Source organism: Archocentrus centrarchus, chromosome 4 (assembly GCF_007364275.1).
Source record: "Archocentrus centrarchus isolate MPI-CPG fArcCen1 chromosome 4, fArcCen1, whole genome shotgun sequence".
Classification (NCBI taxonomy): Eukaryota; Metazoa; Chordata; class Actinopteri; order Cichliformes; family Cichlidae; genus Archocentrus; species Archocentrus centrarchus.
Genome location: NC_044349.1, coordinates 28,093,885 through 28,109,798, shown reverse-complemented (window position 1 = coordinate 28,109,798; position 15,914 = coordinate 28,093,885). Strand labels below are relative to the sequence as shown.

The following is a 15,914-nucleotide window of genomic DNA, read 5'->3' as shown; positions in this document are numbered from 1 at the left end:
AAAAAATTAATATAAAAACATTTAACCTTCTTGTATCGTTATCATTCATATAGTTCTAAAAATTGCTTTACATGTCTATAAATCTCATCTTGCGGTGTCGTTAGAAGCTTGTGTTTTTCTATCTGTACACAGGCACCATTACAGCCTCCCTAAAACTACAAAAGGGTCCTTCAAAAAGCCTCTTCCGTAAACATTCTGAAGGAGTGCTTAGGCTAACTTTGCTGTCCTTCAGTTAAATAAACTGACTGTAAACGAGTATCAGCGTCGACCATTAGATTTTTAATGTATTTTATATTGTTCTGTGTTGTCTCTGCGTTCACATTATTATCGAAATGTCACTGTGTGATCGAAAAAGGTACGTGATCTAGGACCTATATGAAAACTCGATAATCGATAGTAGATTCAGTCATTTAAATTCAGTTTTATTTTGGATAAGGTTTGTGGTATATTTGTGCAGAAGGTGTGTGTGTGTGTGGGAGGGGGGGTATTTTTTACAGTAGACAAAAAAGAGAGACAGCGAGAGAGAAGTGTAAACATACCCATGGATTTACAATATATCATTTTTTATTTGTGCATTCACTGATCTAGCACTGTTTAAAAATTAAAAATAAATCATAACACAATTACATCTGTATCCCTTCCTGCGATTTGCAAGAATTATAAAGACATGTACAAAAAGCTAAACAGTTTTAATCAGCCACACACTAACATTCACAATTACAGTAAAAATTAAAGCGTGCTTATTTCTGCCTGGTGTTACTGTCCTGATCAGTGTAATCTGCTCATTTGTGCAGATGAAAATCTGAACCACTGTGATATTCTGAGGCAGTGGCTTGATCCCTCACCAGTGTCAGTGGAGGTCAACAAAAAGGGTTTCCATAGGTATTTGGCTGTTTATTTTCTGAGCAGGAAACATTTATGCTGTTGAGGCTACTTTTCAAAAGAATCAGTGATTTCTAATATGTTTTAGGGAGGTGACAACCACAGTTAAATTCAGATCTGAAGAGCTCAATGGTGTCAGGGTTTTGCTGGTTCATAGATGGCCCAGAGGTGTCTACGTTGATCCATATCAACTTGCATCCCTTAGTGAACAAAGTGATTGGCAGGTAAGATACCAAGCAAAAAAACTACTATAAACCATAGTGTTCATGTACACAATGTGTGTAAATATGTTTTTATTTGTTTCTGTGTTCACTTTTGTAAGATATTACTAGATTCAGCCATCGACCTTGAGGTTCCTGCTCACAAGGCTTCAGAGTTTGTCACCTATGTGTATCCTTCCTCCACTGGACCGATTCCCAGACTACTAAAAGTAACAATTCCAATACACGGTCGCTACCACAAACCCTCTTTTGATGGGGAAATGTTTACATCTGTTGACATAGAAGTTCCAGAGCTGCTGCTGCGGACAGAAAAATGTAAGTGGATGAAGTTTATTTTATAGTATTTATTGACTCTGTAAATCCAGAAGTCCAGACTTCAGTTAAAGAAAAGCAAATTCAGATCACATTTTGACACCTTTATGTTCTATATGTTCCTTTTGAATTTTTTTTTTTAATCAAAAAGGGAATGCTAAAACTGAGAATGTAAACATTACGGTATTTGGTGTTTTTTTTTTTTTTTTTTTTTGGCATATGCTGCTTTAATGACCAAGCAGCCAAAGGACATACAGACACAGGTGTAATTTTCAGATTGTGGGTTTTATTATACCTCAGAATTACAAAAATTATTTTTTTTAAAATACATTAAAATAGGCTATTTTAATAAATTATTGGCCCTATCAAAGAGATGTCTAAACAGAACTCTACTAAAAATAATGGTTTGCAAAAGCAGTCTTTAACTCAGCAAACTGACCTAACAAATGAGAAACAGCTCAACCTATATAATAATGGAGTAAAACATTTTAATTATAAAGGGGGAAAACAGGGGGACAGCAACTCAATTTGATATAAAGAAAAACTATTCACCTCCATGCAGTCAACAGATAGTTCAGTCCATTAGGTTGACCTCTTTATTGAGCCAGCCTCCTCTTTTATTCAGAACAAGAAGGACTAGAGCAGCAAGGACGCAACTCAAGAAAACAGAGAAAAGAAATTAATACTAATAATAATGCAGCTTAGGTAAATTAATGACAAAACAATTTAAACCAAATATGCATGCCATCATTTACAAAACAGTGTAATAATTTGTATTGAAACAAATTAACCAAATGCATTAAATCAAACTAATTGTTATGTGGCTGCAAAATTAACCTAAATGTGAGAATGATGTTGGAGTGGGAAAACCTTAAATGAATGTGGAGCAGGAACGAATGACCAAATCATTTCAATTGTGTGGTTGTGAATGCAACCATCATAGAGTAAAATAAATGCCTTTGAAATGTTGGATTTATACAGTATTTTTATTACTACTTTAGTGATTGAAAGCTGATATGGTCAAAACTAAAATGGGACTTAAAGCCCCTTCATGTTGGCTTTCTGAAACACTTTATCCTAAAACTGTTTCTGTTGTCCAGGCACACAGCTCGATGGCTTAGAGCCTCACACTGCCGTAGATGCACCATGCACCGTCAGCAATTCAAGCACCTGTTCGTGGGTTAAAATCAAGCCTCAGCAGGTGGTTCTGTACAAGTTTTCATCAGTTCTTAAGTGAAAAAGTGAATTTTCATGACACTCAATTGTTCCATTTTTCTCTTTCACTTTTACCCCTGTAGGAGCTCAATCCAGTGAGTTTCCAGCTCCCAGTGGGTGACGGGTCTTTGGTGACACCTGTATGTGGGGCAACTCTTCTTGTCACAATGATCTGCTGTGTGACACTGTCCAAATATATGTGGAAACATCAAATCATTTAAACAGTGCAAGGATTGTTCTGGCATGTTTTTTTTTAAAATCAATGTTAATGAAAAAACTGACCAAGAAGATGCCCTTTGGATGTTGCTACCTTATCTGCTGAATTGTTGCAAACACAGGACCATTTCAGATGGGAAAGAAATGCAGATACCAATATAATTCTCCCTCCATTCCAGCCATGTAGCTATGTTTGTTTTGGTGAATCCTGGAATCTGTGCAAGCTTTTGTCCTGCTATGACCTTGCTTTGGGAGGACGATACTTCTTTATTTATTCAGTTTAACACACCTAAGTGAAGAACATGTTTAACCAACGCATAATAATCAATTAATTTGCTGTTTGGGGTATTTGGTGGTAATTGTCTGCACTGTGTTGATTTTATTTGGGGTTTTTTGTCCATAAAAGGAGCTGTTATTGCAAGCTATAATAATAGCATTATAAGACTGTAGTATACAGTAGTGCAATCTGTATTTTGACACTGAATTAATTGACATTTTGGCATAAACTGTGCACAAAAAGTAAGGAAAGTTGTATTTGGTTGATTATTTTTTTGTTGTAACAGTGCTTCTTGGCAATAATTTTTTTTACCTTTGGAAAGCCTGTTTATATCCCATTAAATCCCCACATATCCCCACATTTGTAAGGAAAACGCATTTGTGTATTGAGCAGCAGAGCCAAACATGTGGATTGCAGCCACAAAAAACTTGCCAAATCTTCTCTGCCAATCCCAAACAGGTGACAGCTTTTGGTGGAAGGAGTGTGCTGGTGTGGGGCAGCATCTCCCTCAATGGAAAAACAAGGCTTGTCATCAATGGAGGCAATCACAATGCAGAGAGACTTTGAGATGACATTCTGCAGCTAGTGGCAAATACATATCTCCACAGTTTGGGACCTTTCCTCCACAGAGCAGGGTCTATTAGAGACAGGATGGACTGGCCTGCCTGCAGTCCTCCCTCAACCCCATTGAACACTTGTGGGAACAGCTTGGGTGTGCTGTTTGTGCCAGAGTGACAGACACAACCACATTGGTTGACTTGCAACAAATGCTGATTGAAGAATGGGATGCCATCCCACACTAGTGTGACCAGCATGAGGAGGAGGTGCCAGGCTGTTGTTCTTCCACATGCTGCTGAGACCCCTGTTTGCTACTGTTTGAATAAATTGTTAAATTGTCAATAAGTTGGATGGTTGATGTTTTCTTCAACCTTCAACCATCCAATCCAATAAACAACACCAAACGAGTCAATAGCAGCTTAAGCCATTTGGCAGTGGCAGAAAAGATTTGGCAAGTTTTTCATGGGCGCAACCCACATACACAACTCTGCTGCTCAACCCACAGATACATTTTCCTTGCAAATGTGGCACCATTCAAGGAGAAATAAACAGGTCTTCCAGCAGTATGCAATTTATTGCTTAGAAGAATTGTTACAGTGAGCCCCTGTGTCAACATTTGGACATTTGATTTATGGGTGACAGACTGCTCCAGTTCATGCTGTCAGGATAAACCAGGTTTTCTGTTCTTCAAACTGATCTGTCTTGCCTCATTACCAATATAATTTTGTCTCCTGAAAAGCTCCATTTTTATTTGTGTGTTCTTCACCTTGTTGGGTGGTGCATGTACCAGAACTGTGGTAATTAGGCATTTACCCATTTATGGTAATTGTAGAAGTGATGTAGAGGCACCTTCACACAATGCAAAGTCGATGGAGAGCAATGAATGTTCCCCTCTGGTGTGGTTGAATTGCACTGTCTTTGTTGGCAACATGAAAACTTTTTTTTATTGTTTTACATAGAAAATATTTGGGGTAATTTAGAAATTGTATCATCATATAGTGTGTCAAGCAGAGCGATGCCTGCGGCACACTCAGCATAGTGAGCAAAGAGTGGTGCAGGGTCTCACTGTGTCTTCACAGTAGTTTTGTAATCACCCTCTGCAAAATTTAACTAAAACTTTCACCAACAGGGACAGCATTTCACCAGAAATACTTAGTACAGGTTCTGACCCCTGTAGTAAGAAATTGTAATATTTCACCTGAGATCCCCATAAAACAGTTTGAAAGACAGCATCTCTAAATGAGACAATCACAGTGATGCCACTGTTCTGTCTGAACCACGTGGCGACTAAGAGCACACACTTGCACTGCCGATCTCTCTTCTAAGTCCTTGTTAGTAAATGATTTAATAATTGATCAACATATTGATTTATTATGTCTTACAGAAACCTGGTTACAGCAGGTTTCTGTTAGTTTAAATGAATCAACAGCCCCGAGTCATCCTGTCACAATCCTCGAAGCACAGGCCGGAGAAGGAGTAGCAGCAGTCTTCCTCTTCAGCTTATTAATCAACCAAAGACCGAGAGTTTAATTCACTGAATGCCTGGCTCTTAGCTTTCTCCCCCTGACTGGAAAACTAAAATAGAAAAAGCTTTATTTGTTATCTATCATCCACCTGGCCCTTAGTAAGAGTTTCTATCTGATTTCTCAGACTTTTTATCTGATTTCGTGCCCAATTAAGATAAAATAATTATAGTGGGTGATTTTAACATTCATGTAGATGCTAAAAACAACAGCCTCAACACTGCATTTACTCTATGATTAGACTCAACTGGTTTCTCTCAAAATGTAAATGAGCCCAAATGTAAAGCTAGGACATCTCACTATTCATTGCTGATTGAAGAAAATAAAAGCAATCCCAGGTTTCTTTTCAGCACTGTAGCCAGGCTGACAAACAGTCAGAGCTCCATTGAGCCAAGTATTCACATTTAACCTTAAGTAGTAGTGACTTCTTGAACTTCTTCACAAATAAAATTTTAACCATTAGAGAAAAATTCATAACCATTTCATAGACATATCTTTATGTCTTTGTGTGTAGCAGGACAAGCACAGAGATGAGTCACCTCACTCGTATTATTAGCCAAGTTGTACTCGATAAAAATTACGCTCTTATAATTAGGCAATTTAAACCTCCCCAGGGCAGAAAAAAGCAAATGTTATATTAATGTTAAATCACTTTGAGAAACATGCCACATTATAGTTAAAATTTGCACAACAAATGTGCTGCAGTTAAAAAAAAAAAAAAAAAAAAAATAGCTGTAAATGTAGACTACATTACCTAAAATGCTTTTCGACCAAACGCAACTTCTAAATTCCACTTGATTAAGTTTCAGCGTGTTTCTCACTTTTAGTATTCCCAGTGCTCAAGAACGTGTTATTGCAGCTCACGTGTATGTTCTGTGTAGTTTTGCACACGGGCTACAATGTATCGGCTTCAGAAAACTGTCTTCACACGCACACCATTCATTTGAAACATTTTATTGAACAGGCCAGGGCTGGGTCGGTAGTTCCGCTTCCCCTTCGCCATAGCGGAATTATCCAAGGGCCGAAAAGATAGAAGAAAAGTTGCACTGTAAATAGTTGGAGTCACCTTTTTACTGAGTTATTTATACGCCGAATGTACCGGTCCTCGCGTTACGGTGGAGTTACTTTTAAAGGATATACAGACGTTTTGCACACAGCCGAGGATCGTCCGGGAGTGAAGTTCTAATCAAGTTTAACTGGTGTGGAATCTCCGGTGAGCTTCGCTGCTCCTGCGTCGCCTTCGTCAGCTAAATAAAGCTCATTTGTGCGGGATAGTTTGAGAATTTGCGTGCTTAGTGATTTCAAAACACCGCTTAACAGTGTTATCTCGGGGGGTCGTGGAGGAACCCTCAAGTCTGGTTGTCAAACACTAGTTAGCTTTAGCTGAAAGCTCTATTTAAGGCTTGCAGTCGCTCGTATAGCTCGCTAATGTTAGCTTCTAGCTAGCACACTTGTTGGCCAAGTAGTTATCCTAGCGTTAGCCTGCTAGCCGCCCCTGTTGGTACTCATTTGAAGGGCATTTTGAGTGGACATAGAAGTAGAAACATCGTTATATGGAATAATGGGTTCCTAAACGTGGCTGTGCTTGTACGTTTTAAATCTTAATTTTAAGGACGAAGGCGCAAGCTTTTCATTTTTATGCACTAGGTAAGGAGCAACTTTCGTTCTTTTATTGTCTTCTGTGCTCATCTTCCACCTTTCAGATGTGAAAGTATGACTTGCTTTTTTCGGGTTAGTCACCTGCGTTTCATATTTATGTTTATGTTTGAGTACTCAGCTCGACTCTATAGGCAGTTAACTTTGTAAAGTCGGTGCAGCAGGTTTCTGCAGCAACTTTTGCACCAGTACAGAAAAGGTGTGATAACACTGAAAACTTGTCAAACTTTGTGTAGGCTTTTCTCGCTGCTCACCAGTTTTTATACCATCCCCCAATTTATCAAGGCTTAAATAGCAACTTTCACTTATTGTTTTATTTGGGTAGCTCCCTGTGTTATTAATACACCCTGTTGTAGTTTATTACAGTATCGTCAGTCTTACAAATATCTGTTTCCCTTCCAGGTACTACTTGGTATATTTTTTTCTCCTGTAGTGCATGAACACACCAGTGTCTCGTGCTGATGTGAGATCCACCTTCCTCCCTCACTGCTTACCATCCTCACACGCTGTATTCCACTCCCTGGTTATCCCTGTGAGGCTTGCAACCACCTCCTAGCCATGTGTGATAACGGAGATCCTGAGGATAAACCCCCTGCCCCTCCGGTCAGGATGAGCAGCACTATCTTCAGCACTGGCTCTGGAAAAGACTCACTCTCAGCCAACCACAGCTCTAAACCTCTGCCTTCTGTGCCCGAGGAGAGGAAGCGCAATAAGATCATCTCAATCTTCTCTGGGGCTGAAAAAAGTGAGATAAAAAGATTAAATGTTTGGGCTAAAATAATTTAAAGTCTAGTGTTTGTAATGAGTTTTGGCATGTTCAGTTTCAATAAAAATTTGGTTACTTTCAGGTGGTAGAAAGAAAGATCGAGACAAAGAGCGACCAGAAATCTCACCGCCTTCAGATTTTGAACATACCATACACGTTGGGTTTGACGCTGTAACTGGGGAGTTCACGGTGAGTATTTACTTTTTTGGTTATTCTCACTTTTCCCTCACTAAGCACTGCTTTTAATTTGCTACCAAAACACAGGATTTGCTTTAGATTTTAGCTTATACCACTGGACACATTTTGCTATCTGCTTTTAATGCTTAGGGTATGCCAGAGCAATGGGCTCGACTACTCCAGACCTCAAACATCACCAAGTCAGAGCAGAAGAAAAACCCACAGGCTGTGCTTGATGTTCTTAAGTTCTATGACTCTACAGGCAACGGTCGCCAGAAGTACCTCAGCTTCTCATCCTCTGGTGAGACACCCAAGTTAAACAGTGTATTTACATCTTTGGTAGCTCATAGTATTAAGGGGTGAACTGATCAGTGAGTGTCGCAGCTTAATGTTAACCACTGAAATGAAAGCCTTTGAATTTGTGATTATAGTTACTAAAGAGACACTTTTTGTTTTTACACACAGAAAAAGACACATTCACTCCGGGGCCTCAGTCAGTAAGTATCCTAGAACCTTTCAACAGGTATGGCCTTTTTTAAATACTTTGTTTTGTCCAGTACATGTGAACAAACTCTACTGTGACTTTAAATTAGGCTGCCAAAAAAGGCACTGAACCCTCATCTCCAAATATCAAAGACATTGATGACGATGACGATGATGAAGCTCCTCCTCCAGTTGTGGCACCAAGGCCAGACCACACAAAGAGTGTAAGTCACTAGCCATGCATTGACCTCACTGTGTAACTGTGATCATGAATTCATTTCCCTTTCTAATGCTAATGGGTTTGTTTTTTTTTTAATAACAGTGTTTATTCATCTCTGTCTTTGGTTACTGTTTTGGTATATTTTGCAGATACATACTCGCTCTGTCATCGACCCCCTCCCTGTTCCAAGCGTATGTCCAGATGGAGATGCTGCCTCCAAGACTGCAGACAGGCAAAAAGGAAGGAAGGGAAAGATGTCAGACGAAGAGATCATGGACAAACTGAGTAAATTATTCTGAATTATTAGCCTCACTTAAATATGTAAATATAATTTCCTTTTGCCATTTCCTTTAAAACACATGATTTAAACCTGCTTTACAGGAACCATAGTCAGCATTGGGGATCCCAAGAAGAAGTACACCAGATATGAAAAGATTGGCCAGGGGTGAGTGCAGAGTTACAGTTTACACAGAGCGTCTGATAGGATTTATGTTTATGTTATTTCTTTGTTGTTATGTTGTGTTAGGGCTGGGTTATATATTGACTTTTTTTTAAGGTAGCTCAATAGATTTCCAGCTACAAGATGACATAATGCTGTTTGTCAGAATAGTTTGATGCTGTATTGCCCACATTTGCATCTCTCCTCTCTCACACTATCTTCCCCCACTCGTTCACAAGTTTTCCAACTTGGAGGGAGAGATGGCACCCATCAGACAATAAATGTTATCTCAAAGCTTGACAATACTGGTGAGAAGGTTAATACACATAAGGAAGTACTTGCAGCGTCAGCGCCTGCTGTTTGGATTTTGCTCATGCCCAAACTGGTCTTGGAAAATGGACTCTTAAAGACTCTAAGTTACCCACTGAAACAGTTATTAATTTTAAATATCATAATCAAATATATGGAAGGGTCTTACCAAGTTTCTCAAAACTGCGTTGTCTACTGAGAAAAGGGCTGCTTCTAAATATGTTCCTGGTATACATTTAGAAAGCCACAAACGACAGCCAAGTGATCAGAGCAGAAGTGGACTGATAAATAACTACACATAACAAATGTTAGGAAAATTTGTTTATGTTTTGTGTGTCTGAAAGAAAAAAATATCGGCGAATATATCAGATTCTTAAATCAACAAATGTCAGTATCGGTCTTAATAATCAGTCAGGCTCTGGTATTCACAGTAGGAAGAACCAGTCTGTTAAACTTATGCAATTATTTACTGGAAAACTTGGCTAGGAGGGAGGCATTGTTGGTAACAGGTTTGCTTTTTCTAGTTTGACAAGCCAATTTTTTTTTTTCTTCCGTGAAAAGAGCCTAGAGCAACTTTACCATGACAAAAATAGTAGTAGGCTAATGATGCTTTCATTTTTACTCAACAAAATATGATTAATATTTTAAAAATATTTGTTTAACCACAGCAAATTTACACTTGGATTGTGTTGATTTTAACAGCTTTTTCCAGAAGGTGTTACCAAAACGAACAGAGCCATTTGTCTTCTTTTTCTCTCTTCTGATTATCACATCCCAATATTCTTGAATGGAAAATAGAATTTCACAACCAGCTTTTAGTTTGGAGACTCATCAGCATGAGGTTTACTTACAGAGTTTGCTTTATGAAACTGACAAGTCATCTTACCTATTAGTTGTTCCTGTTTCTCAGATAATAAATTTATAAACAAATCATCATTCCAGGCAATTCAAACACAAGTTCTTTTCAGTATCACTGACTTTCTGTAAAAATATAACATTTTAATAAGTAAAAGTGCATTTAAAAATGAATTGTGAGTGTATAGTTTCTTAGAAGTAAATAAGTAATCTCCCTCTTTTTTTACAGGGCATCAGGAACAGTATTCACAGCCATTGATGTCTCCACAGGACAGGAGGTAAAGGCTGATTCAGTAATGGACTAGGAAGTGTCAAAATGATGAAAAAATAAATAGGGTTGTAGCTCGGGGGACTATTATAATACTACTTCAGTGCCTAATCAGAAACAGCGGCTTGGAGAATGACAGTAGTAGAAGCCGTTGTTGACAGGAGGAACTGGGTGTGTCTGCAAAATACGCAGGTAATCCCGGTACACTACTTTTAACTGCAGTCATTCATAAACATTGGTCTTAAACTTCAGCTTTATTTTATTTTTTTTTAGTCACTTGTAAAATAGATTATGAGACAGCTGGAAATAACTAAAAATGGTGACTGAGAGAGTTTACAGTGGGTGGTAATAAGTTAGCGTACAGTTTGAGTTTATAATGACCTGCTGAACACTGAATATGCTGCAACTAGAAGGGTCAAATTGTTGATTTGTTGTTTAATAGTGAAGGTGTACAGCTACTGGGATCACTACATTTTCAGACATTGCTGTGGAGTAAAGTTTGTAACGACCTGGGTTCTCACAACAAGAAAAAAACTGTAGGACTGCAACTTTTGATTATTTTAGTAATCAAGTATTCTGTTGATTATTCCATCGATTAATCAAGTAATCGGGTAAGAAATATTTTTGTCGTGTTAATGGTGCATCTGCGTATTTTAACTTCTGTAGATTTACTGCAGAATTTCACTGTGTAAAACAAACAGCGATGGGTGGAGCAGCTACAAAGTTCTTTTCTTCATATTAACACTTGCTGATCAGGTGGTTGATGAAGGACCTCCAGCTGTTTCCCAGTAAAGGTTTTAATGGTGGTTACAGGAACAAGCGCTGCTGCTTTGGACGCTAGGAAAACGTTTCCTTTCGCTCCACCTGAGCTCACCGTCTCAGTAACAACTCCGCCTCTTTGCACTCGGCGTGCGTGTGCAGACAGACTACAGTAAAACTACTGCTGTTGCGTTATCAGTGTTTTTGTTGAAAAACTGGGGGCTGCATGAGCTTAATGTTGTAATGCTTTGTTTTCACACGTGCCATCCAAAATGCGTTGCTATTGTACGTCTGTTTTTAGTGGCTAATCAGGGATTAAAGCATCAAAAGTATTTTGAGGGAGCCCCTTGGTACTGAACGGGGGGGGGGGGGGGGGGGGGGGGGGGGGGCTAGTGTCATTACTGAATGATTGCTAGTGTTAATGGCAGTTCCCGCTAGCAAACTGCGCTAATAGATATCACCAGAAATTCTCAGCACAGCGGAGGGGTGGAGAATTTTAATGCTGCTAATGTGGGTGAAACTCTCCGCTTACACGGTGACACCTGAGCACTGCAGAGTTTAAACGAAGCATCGAAGCAACAAATTTGTGTCGAGGATTATTTATAATCGAATTATTCGAGTTACTGCCGTAATAAGGGGGCTGTTCATTTAGACAACTTTAAATTCAGTACAGCACTGCCTTGGGTCCCTAGCAATGCACCTGGCAAGTAGATCTGATGAAAGATATCAAAAAATAGTATACACTTTAATTATACCAAAAAAATGGTACTCAATACACATAATAGCTAAAAGCATGAAAAGCAACAGAGCTCAATAAAAATTACAATGTGTGTGTGTGTGTGTTTTTTTCTTTGTTCACAGGTTACTGTGTCATTTTAATGCTTTACATTAGGAGAAAACATTTGTCAAAGTGATGTACCTACAATGCACTAAATGTCGTTTATTTTTTTACACCGGCCAGGTCGCCATTAAACAGATCAACTTACAAAAGCAGCCGAAGAAGGAGCTGATCATCAATGAGATTCTAGTGATGAAGGAGCTAAAGAACCCAAACATTGTCAACTTTTTAGACAGGTGAGAGTGAGCGGAAACCTTCAGCCTGGCAGGTTTTTAAATCCATGGGAGTGGTATGCCTAATGATAATTCAAATATTTAAAAAAAAATCCTCAGAAATGCACACTGGGGATTTTCTTGTAGTATTTTTTTAACTGACTGTTAACATGTATTTGTATTTATGTACCAGTTTCCTGGTGGGGGAGGAGTTATTTGTGGTGATGGAGTATCTTGCTGGTGGCTCTCTGACAGATGTGGTTACAGAGACCTGTATGGATGAGGCCCAGATAGCTGCTGTCTGCCGAGAGGTACGCTACACTTTGTGGCCAGAATCCTGTGAACCAAACTGAGCCTCACTTTATGTGAAAGGTGTGATTTAAAAACAGCTGTTTTTCTCTGTCTCAACTCTTTTATCTCACAGTGTTTACAAGCTTTGGATTTCCTGCACGCAAACCAGGTCATCCACAGAGACATCAAAAGTGACAATGTTTTGCTTGGGATGGATGGTTCTGTTAAGCTGAGTACGTCCTGTGCTGCTCTTATGGTAAAACTTGGATTGTTGCCTGCTTCGACTCTAACTTTGTGCTTACTCTTCTTCATGTCTTCCACAGCCGATTTTGGCTTTTGTGCCCAGATCACTCCAGAGCAGAGCAAACGCAGCACCATGGTAGGCACGCCTTACTGGATGGCTCCTGAAGTGGTGACCAGAAAGGCTTATGGGCCTAAAGTAGATATTTGGTCACTGGGTATTATGGCCATTGAGATGGTTGAAGGAGAGCCTCCCTACCTGAATGAGAATCCACTACGAGTGAGTACAGAACACTTTTGCTACTTTCCCACCACCGAGGAACCGGTTCGCGTGCCAGTACCCGTGCTGTTCCCGATGAACCGGCGAAATGCTTAAGAACGGGCCCGCGTTCCCACCGCGTTTCTGTGAACTGATCCTTTACGTATGACCGTGGGCGGGTCCTCGTCTGGACACAGAAGCCGAAGCGCACAAACGTGGGAGAACACGCTCCCCTTTTTTGTGCTGCAAATACGTTTTACGGTCCAAACCAAACTACTGCAGCATCTGTGTGCAGCACAGAGGGAAACACAGACAGCGATTAGAGCAAGACGACAAGTACACACTTTGTGTTTTTGTCCTTTTGTGATATGAACTGAAACAAAGCAGCAAGTTCAGCCTTAGAGCCCAACCTAATTCACAGCCGTGAAAATCGCTGCGCTTTTCTCATGTAATACATATGTAATATGGTAGAAAACTTGATGTTGAGACAGCAGAGTCACGCCCTTCTGCCACTTTCGTCACGCGTTCGTGGTTCGAGACCGGCTAGCTCGCAGGGCCGGAATTGAACCCTTTTTCGGCCGAGCACCGAGTGTTTCGGCGGTGGAAAACCTGCCTAACGGTTCAATTTACGGCACGGGCTCCGGAACCCTGTTGGTGGGAAAGAGGCCTTTCACACCTCTTAATTTAGACAGTTTGGTTTAGGGCAGCACGGTGGCACGGTGGTTAGCACTACTGCCTCACAGCTAGAATGACATCTAGAAGGTCTGGTTTAAATTCCACCTTGGCCTGGACCTCTCTCTGTGTGGAGTTTGCATGTTCTCCTTGTGTCTGCGTGGGTTTCATTCAGGTTCTCCGGTTTCCTCCCACAGTCCAAAGACATGCACTTACTGGGGTTAGGTTAATTGGTCACTCTAAGTTGCCTATAGGTGTGAATGTGAGTGTGGATGGTTGTCTGTCTCTCTGTGTTAGCCCTGTGACAGGCTGGCGACCTGTACAGGGTGTACCCTGCCTCTCACCCTATGTCAGCTGGGATAGGCTCCAGCCCCCCCCGCGACCCTGAACAGGATAAGTGGAAGAGAATGGATGGATGGATAGTTTAGACACCTTTGGTATAGTGGGAAATATATCCTGTGGTCAAGTGGTTTCTTGACCATTTTTACATGAAACATTATCTGTATTAGAATATCTCTGGGCAGGATTAGAAAGTGATGTTCCAATTAACCTTCATAGCTCATTTCTCACTCAGCCAGTTTGACCTGATTTACTTGCCATAAGTGCGTTGTTTCCCAGAACTGTGCTATAAAGGTCTGTTTTTTGTTTTTTTTCCTTGTCTCTTTCCTTTTGGCAGGCATTATACCTAATTGCTACAAATGGCACACCTGAGCTTCAGAATCCAGAGAAGCTGTCTCCAGTTTTCAGAGATTTTCTAAACCTGTGCCTGGAAATGGATGTAGAGAAAAGAGGCAGTGGCAAAGACCTCCTCCAGGTTACAAACTTTTCCAGTTATTGGCTTCTGTTTTTTCTTTTTCTTTTTCTTTTGGGGAGGCAGAGATGTGACTTCTCAGTGTTCTTACTTTAAATTGTGATTTGGGTTAACAATATTTTCTTGTTCTATCCTCCTCTTCTCTTTGTTGATCTTTTTCAGCATCCGTTTTTGAAACTGGCAAAGCCCCTCTCCAGTCTCACACCTCTCATCTTGGCAGCCAAGGAGGCCATGAAGAGCAATCGTTAGCTGACGAAAATAGCCATCCTGCCTTCCCATGCTGTGCACAGATATGTGCCAACTATATAGATTTTGTGCCAGACAATAGGCTGAGAGTGATTTGCCACTCTTGACGCACCAGCCTTATAAGCCCTGACAAACCTCACTGTGAAGAAGACCAAAAATCTAGAGCACAACCCCACCGCTGTCCGTATGAACTCTATTCATTCTCAGATGTCAGAAGACAAGTCAAACTAAAGTGCTTAGTTTCAGAGTCGGGCATAGTTCATTTTGTACATCAATTCTTCTGGTGATAAGTTAGGGCTAGGCTTGTATTTAACTTGGAATGAAGAAGATGCCTAGTTCTACTTAGTTTTTTTTAATCAACTGCCTTAAACAAATGCAAAATGTTGCCTAATGTATTGTTGATTGTGTCAGTGTCTCTCTTCCCATGATTTTTACTACCTTTGTAATTGACCCTTTAAGCTCGTCAGTGTCTTAGTTATTTTGATACTTGAATTTCATGTTTGTCCCCCTTCTTGTCATTTATTCTCTCAGTCAGTGAACACTCTTGCTATTTCCACATCCACCCATGTTTTGTGGACATTTCTTTTAATGTTGGTTTTATAGGAAACATTTCAGTGCGGTCATCATCATGAACGTGTTGTTATTGTGGTGTTCTGAGTCTGTCACACCAGACAGAGCTACTGTACCTGTTCTTTCCCTGTATCTTTATAGTCTCCTGATGCCAGAGGTGCACCTTACGGGCAAATTAAAATGTTAGATTGACAGGGTTTCTACTTTCTTCTCTGTTGTTAAAACTGAGTATTGTATGTTGAACTCTGTCCTTTGTGTCCTTGTTGACTAAACAAATGCTCTTTTCCCATGTGTATATTGTGTACTTAATAATTAGTTTGAAAAACGTGACCATATGATACTGGTTAGATACAATGGCTGGTAAAGACAATTTGTTAACTGTTTCTCTTCTGGACAACTAACAACCTTGTCTGCACATACAAATAAATTCGGCTGTTTTTACTTTTGTGATTTGGGTGTGAATGTGATTGATGTGTAGAGAGATCACCTTTTTCTTCTAAAGCCACAATTCAATTCAATTCACAACAGAGAGCCAAATCACAACAAACCATCACCTCAAGGCGCTTTGTATTGTAGGTAGGTAGGTAAAGACCCTACAATAATACAGAGAAAACCAAACAGTCAAAACGACCCCCTATG

General features: G+C 39.9%; 2 protein-coding genes across 4 annotated transcripts; both read left to right on the top strand.

Moving 5' to 3' along the window:
• Positions 1-187: 187 nt before the first annotated feature.
• On the top strand, positions 188-4,417 carry pigx (phosphatidylinositol glycan anchor biosynthesis, class X). Its single transcript, XM_030727415.1, has 6 exons — positions 188-355; positions 795-882; positions 971-1,106; positions 1,205-1,418; positions 2,516-2,616; positions 2,714-4,417. The coding sequence occupies exons 1-6, from the start codon at positions 283-285 to the stop codon at positions 2,849-2,851; spliced, it is 750 nt and encodes a 249-aa protein (XP_030583275.1). The 5' UTR covers positions 188-282; the 3' UTR covers positions 2,852-4,417.
• Positions 4,418-6,153: 1,736 nt separating this feature from the next.
• pak2b (p21 protein (Cdc42/Rac)-activated kinase 2b) lies at positions 6,154-15,725 on the top strand. 3 transcript variants are annotated; one of them, XM_030727851.1, is made up of 15 exons: positions 6,154-6,417; positions 7,294-7,605; positions 7,709-7,815; positions 7,954-8,104; positions 8,269-8,300; positions 8,397-8,510; positions 8,656-8,791; positions 8,888-8,951; positions 10,339-10,387; positions 12,098-12,210; positions 12,380-12,497; positions 12,611-12,710; positions 12,801-12,997; positions 14,325-14,462; positions 14,622-15,725. In XM_030727851.1, the coding sequence occupies exons 2-15, from the start codon at positions 7,419-7,421 to the stop codon at positions 14,706-14,708; spliced, it is 1,593 nt and encodes a 530-aa protein (XP_030583711.1). In that variant the 5' UTR covers positions 6,154-6,417; positions 7,294-7,418; the 3' UTR covers positions 14,709-15,725. The 3 variants fall into 3 exon arrangements, with proteins under 3 accessions (XP_030583711.1, XP_030583709.1, XP_030583710.1); XM_030727849.1 differs by having other exon boundaries at positions 7,263-7,605; XM_030727850.1 differs by having other exon boundaries at positions 6,154-6,851; positions 7,263-7,605.
• The last annotated feature ends 189 nt before the right edge of the window (positions 15,726-15,914 follow it).

What these genes read in the sequence shown, in the direction of transcription:
- pigx (XM_030727415.1), top strand. Translation starts at nt 283, where the DNA reads ATGTATTTTATATTGTTCTGTGTTGTCTCTGCGTTCACATTATTATCG. An exon ending in TCACTGTGTGATCGAAAAAG is followed by an intron (nt 356 to 794) that starts GTACGTGATCTA and finishes TCATTTGTGCAG; the next exon opens with ATGAAAATCTGAACCACTGT. An exon ending in AACAAAAAGGGTTTCCATAG is followed by an intron (nt 883 to 970) that starts GTATTTGGCTGT and finishes AATATGTTTTAG; the next exon opens with GGAGGTGACAACCACAGTTA.
- pak2b (XM_030727851.1), top strand. Translation starts at nt 7,419, where the DNA reads ATGTGTGATAACGGAGATCCTGAGGATAAACCCCCTGCCCCTCCGGTC. An exon ending in CTTCTCTGGGGCTGAAAAAA is followed by an intron (nt 7,606 to 7,708) that starts GTGAGATAAAAA and finishes GGTTACTTTCAG; the next exon opens with GTGGTAGAAAGAAAGATCGA. An exon ending in AGAGATCATGGACAAACTGA is followed by an intron (nt 8,792 to 8,887) that starts GTAAATTATTCT and finishes CCTGCTTTACAG; the next exon opens with GAACCATAGTCAGCATTGGG.